Below are 4,150 nucleotides of genomic sequence, written 5' to 3'. Positions count from 1 at the left end.
CAGGACTGACATATGCTTCTTCCCCCTGCAGTCTTCAGTATTGAACCTAGGCCTCATGCATACAGGTAAGCGCTCTACCACTGAGCTCTGTCTGTGGCTCTAGCACACAACCATGCACACACACACACACCCGCACACATGCACCACACACACGCACACATGCGTACACACGTGCACACACACACACCATTTTACGACAGCTTTATTTATAGTTGCCTGAACTTGGGAACAACACAAACGACCTTCACTGGGTGAGTGGCTAAACACACTGGTCCATTCAGACAGGGGAACATTTGCTAAGCCCTAGGAAGAATTGAGCTGCTGAGCCATGAAAAGACTCAAAGGTGGTGCAGAGGATTACTGCCAAATGACAGAAGCCGGTGTGGAACTAGCAAGGTGGCTCGGTGGGTAAAGGTCCCTGCTGCCAAGCTTGTCCCCCCAGTTTGATCCCTGGATCCCACAGGGAAGAAGGAGAAAGCCAGCTCCAACAAGCTGTGCTCTGACTTCCATGCACCCACTCACCTACCCACCCACACAAATAAGCAAACGCGATCTTTAAAATTCAGAAGCCAGCCTGGACACTCTGGAACAAGCAGTTATTACCAGTGTCAATGACAAGATCGGGGGTCTGGGGGCAGGAGGAAGAAGGCTCCACAGGGAGCTCTCGGGGCTGTGACACTGCTTGCTGTCTTTGATGCTATGGAGCTGGATCCAAGCCAGTTTATGTTGTCTAAACCGACAGGATGTTCGGCCCCCAATGTGGCTCCTGGTGAGAACTGCAGGCCTTGAAGATACTGCTGTGTTGACCATGGTTCAAGCCAGGCGGTGGTGGCAGAGGCAGGTTGAGCTCTGTGAGTTCAAGCCCAGCCCAGTCTACGGAGCTAGTTCCAGGACAGCCAAGGCTACACAGAACCTGTGACAAAGCCACCTCTCCAGTGCCAGGGTGTTTTGTTTACTTTTAAGGGTCTCATCAAGTTGCCCTTGTTGGCTTGAAGCTTGCAATCTTCCTGCCTCTGCCTCCCAAAAGCTAGGCTATAAGTATATGTCACTAGTGTTCCTCCCCCGCATCCCCCACCCTTGTGGTTTATTCCAAACAGTGTTCCTGTGTAGCTCTGGCTGTCCTGTAACTCACTTTGTCAATCAGACTGACCTCAAACTCAAAGATCTGCCGACTTCTGTTTCCTAAGTGCTGGGATCTGGCTGTGTGCCACACCGTCCCCCCTCCCTTTCTTAAAATAGCTGGGCCACCGGTGATGGGGCGCGCCTTTACTCCCAGCACTCAGGAGGCAGAGGCAGGTGGATTTCTGAGATTGAGGCCAGCCTGGTCTACAGAGTGAATTCCAGGACAACCAGGGCTACACAGAGAAACCCTGTCTCTGGAAGAAAAAAAAAGTCTGCTTCTGTTTCTCTGTCCACTCGAGTGTCTGTGGGGAGCAGCAGGACCGCACTGTCCGTAGAGGCTAGAAGGTATCAGATGCCCCCAGCTGGAGTTACAGGCAGTTGAGAGCCACCCTGTGTGCCATCCTGTGTGGGTGTGGGAACTGAACTGAGGTCCTCTGTAAGAGCAGCAGGCTCTCTTAACCACAGAGCCAATAATACCCTCTACTCCCTGCTTCTTAGTAGAAGGGGATTCTGGGTGGAGGGAGTATGTGAGGGCATTAGGGAACTGAATGCCACGCTTTCGGTTCAGTTTTTCTGTAAATGGAAAACTTCTCTAAAATGTGAAGCCCACTAATTGTTTTTAAAGCCCCCTGTGGAGGGCGAGGGGTGGGGAGCTCCTTTACCCAGTGCTACCTTAGCACGTGTGAAGCCTTAAATTCCATTCTTAGCACTGCAAAAGAACAGCCTTGTTCCACCTGCAGTACCAGGGCTCCAGAGATACAGTACCGATATGGCAGGAAGATCTGCAATTCAAAGCTATCCTAAACAATGTAACAAATTCCAGGCCAGCCTGGTGTATATAAACCTTGTCTCAAAGATTCAAAGCAAAGAACTCCAAAGCTCAAAACCTGATCCCCTCCCCCCAAAATGCAAGCAGAGCTGGATTTGGTGACTGGTGACTGCAATCTCTGCTTTTGAGAGGCTAAGGCAAGAAGATTGCTGAGGGTTTCAGGCCAACGTGGGCTAGATGATGAGTTCAAAGGCAGCCTGAGCTATATACTCTGCCTCCAAAACAAAACAAACCATTCCCATAACAAACAAACAAACAAACAAGCAATAAAATAAAGAAAGAACGAAAAGAAAAAAAAAGAAAAGAGAAAAGCTTGGCCGTGGTGTGGTGACTTACACCTTTGAGCAGAGGCAGCTGGATCTCTGTGAGTTTGAGGCCAGCCTGGTCTACAGAGTGAGTTCCAGGACAGGCACCAAAGCTACACAGAGAAACCCTGTCTCAAAAAAACGAACAAATAAACAAAACAACAACAACAACAACAAAAACCATTACATGACTTTTACTCAAGAGCTAGTTCATCACAGTTTGCTAGTTTTGTAATTTGATTCTAGGGATTGTCTTTTGGTTCGGGTTTCTGTGCTGGGTGGAACGGAGGTCCTGGTGCACGCTAGACAAGTGTCCTCCTACCACTTCTCCCGGATGCCAGGGATGGAGATGTTTTGCAAGTCAATTCCCATCCATAGCTCCCCCCTCCTTCCTCCCCTACAACCTCTAAGGCCTGCTTTTCTCTTATTCTAACCCAGTTTTACTTCCTGATTCCAATACGAATAGGATGTTTGCTCCCATCCAAAAATGCAGCCTCAGGGCCTAAGAGGATTCCCATTTTTGTTTCGGGTGCCCGTCTGCCCTTACAGGCGGTTTCTCTGCCTCGGTCCCCAGATCGGACTCTGGTCTCCTTCCCCCTCAGTCATCTACTGCCCCTTCCTAGGCTTCTCAAGACACCTACTGTCCCTTCCTGAGAAGAGTGTTCCAGGGTCTAGGGCTGGCGCCAAGATGAACTGAGGCTGGAGTGGCCTGGCAGTGTGATTCTCTCTGCCTGTCCTGAGCCGCCAAACCCTGTTCCTTGCCCGTGGTCCCAGATGGAGGTGTCTATTTCGCTACCTGGTAGCACTAACCCCTCTACTCCCCCTCCCAGTCAGCTGAGGGGCGCCAACGGGACGGGAGGTGGCCGGACGACAGCTGTGGGGGTGGCCCTGACCTTCCCGCAATCGATGGGGCGCGGCCGGCCTCGCGGAGCCGGGGCGGTGCTGGAGCCCCCCACCTGCCGCCGGGGCAGCTATAAAGCAGGGGCGCGGAGCTCAGGCTGCAGCTGCACAGCTCAGCACACACGGAGCAGGACCATGGAGCATCCACTGCCCAGGCCTCCGCTGTTGCTGTTGCTGCTGCTGCTCGCTGGTTCCACCGCGCTCCCGGCGCTCCCCAGGTGAGCGGGGAGTGTGTGTGTGTGTGTGTGTGTGTGTGTGTGTGTGTGTGTGTTGGGGGGGGGTCACTTAACCACGGCCACGCCCACATGCCCGCACCGGCGAACTCTGACCCTCCTCGCCCCTCCCTTCCCCAGGATCTCAAGACATTCAGACGGGACGTTCACTAGCGAGCTCAGCCGCCTGCAGGACAGCGCCAGGCTGCAGCGCCTGCTGCAGGGTCTGGTGGGGAAGCGCAGGTGAGCAGGTGTAGTTAGAACTCTCCAGACTTTTCCTGGTATGGAGCAGGCCTGGTATATCAGCAACCTGCCACATTCCAGTACTACCACTAATTCTAATTTGGGGTCGGGGGTCGGGGCAGTGAGCAGGATGCAGAAAATATCCCAGAGAACAGCCTGACCGGGTCCAAGCCCTCAGAGGACCAGCTCTGCTTGCTGTGGTCGAACACTCAGGCCCTACAGGACTGGTGAGAGGTCCACCCTCAGCTGGACTCCTAAAGCATCCTTCCTATTCCCTAGCCATGTGGGTGTGAGCACTCTAATGGTCAGTCCCAGTACCCTAACCACCTATCCCCCTCCACAGGCTCCTCCCTAGGCTTTCCCTGGATGGGTCCCAGTCTCCGTGGCTGCCTCCTGGACCAAAGCCAGCTGTCGAAGTCTCAGAGTGGACTGAAGCAACCAGGCGGCCCCGATGAGGGAGGAAGGGGAGTCTCCAGGAGCCTGGCTGGAGCTAGGGTTTGGTTGTCACTGGCATCAATAAAGAAGGAATTTAGACCCTG

At 53.4% G+C, this 4,150-nt stretch overlaps 1 protein-coding gene across 1 annotated transcript; it reads left to right on the top strand.

Annotated features, from left to right (window-relative positions):
• Positions 1-4,150, top strand: Sct (secretin). Its single transcript, XM_075974919.1, has 5 exons — positions 1-65; positions 2,880-3,374; positions 3,510-3,611; positions 3,734-3,838; positions 3,955-4,150. Exons 2-5 carry the CDS (start codon positions 3,031-3,033, stop codon positions 4,064-4,066), a joined length of 663 nt encoding a protein of 220 aa, XP_075831034.1. The 5' UTR covers positions 1-65; positions 2,880-3,030; the 3' UTR covers positions 4,067-4,150.

This window comes from Microtus pennsylvanicus, chromosome 5 (assembly GCF_037038515.1).
Source record: "Microtus pennsylvanicus isolate mMicPen1 chromosome 5, mMicPen1.hap1, whole genome shotgun sequence".
NCBI lineage: Eukaryota > Metazoa > Chordata > Mammalia > Rodentia > Cricetidae > Microtus > Microtus pennsylvanicus.
The sequence above is the reverse complement of the archived record's forward strand: the minus strand, read 5'-3'. Positions and strand labels throughout refer to the sequence as shown.

Excerpts from the sequence above, each read along its gene's own strand:
- Sct (XM_075974919.1), top strand. The coding sequence starts at position 3,031 with ATGGAGGTGTCTATTTCGCTACCTGGTAGCACTAACCCCTCTACTCCC. Across the intron at positions 3,375-3,509 it reads GCGCTCCCGGCGCTCCCCAG|GATCTCAAGACATTCAGACG; the intron begins GTGAGCGGGGAG and ends TCCCTTCCCCAG. Across the intron at positions 3,839-3,954 it reads ACTCAGGCCCTACAGGACTG|GCTCCTCCCTAGGCTTTCCC; the intron begins GTGAGAGGTCCA and ends CCCCCTCCACAG.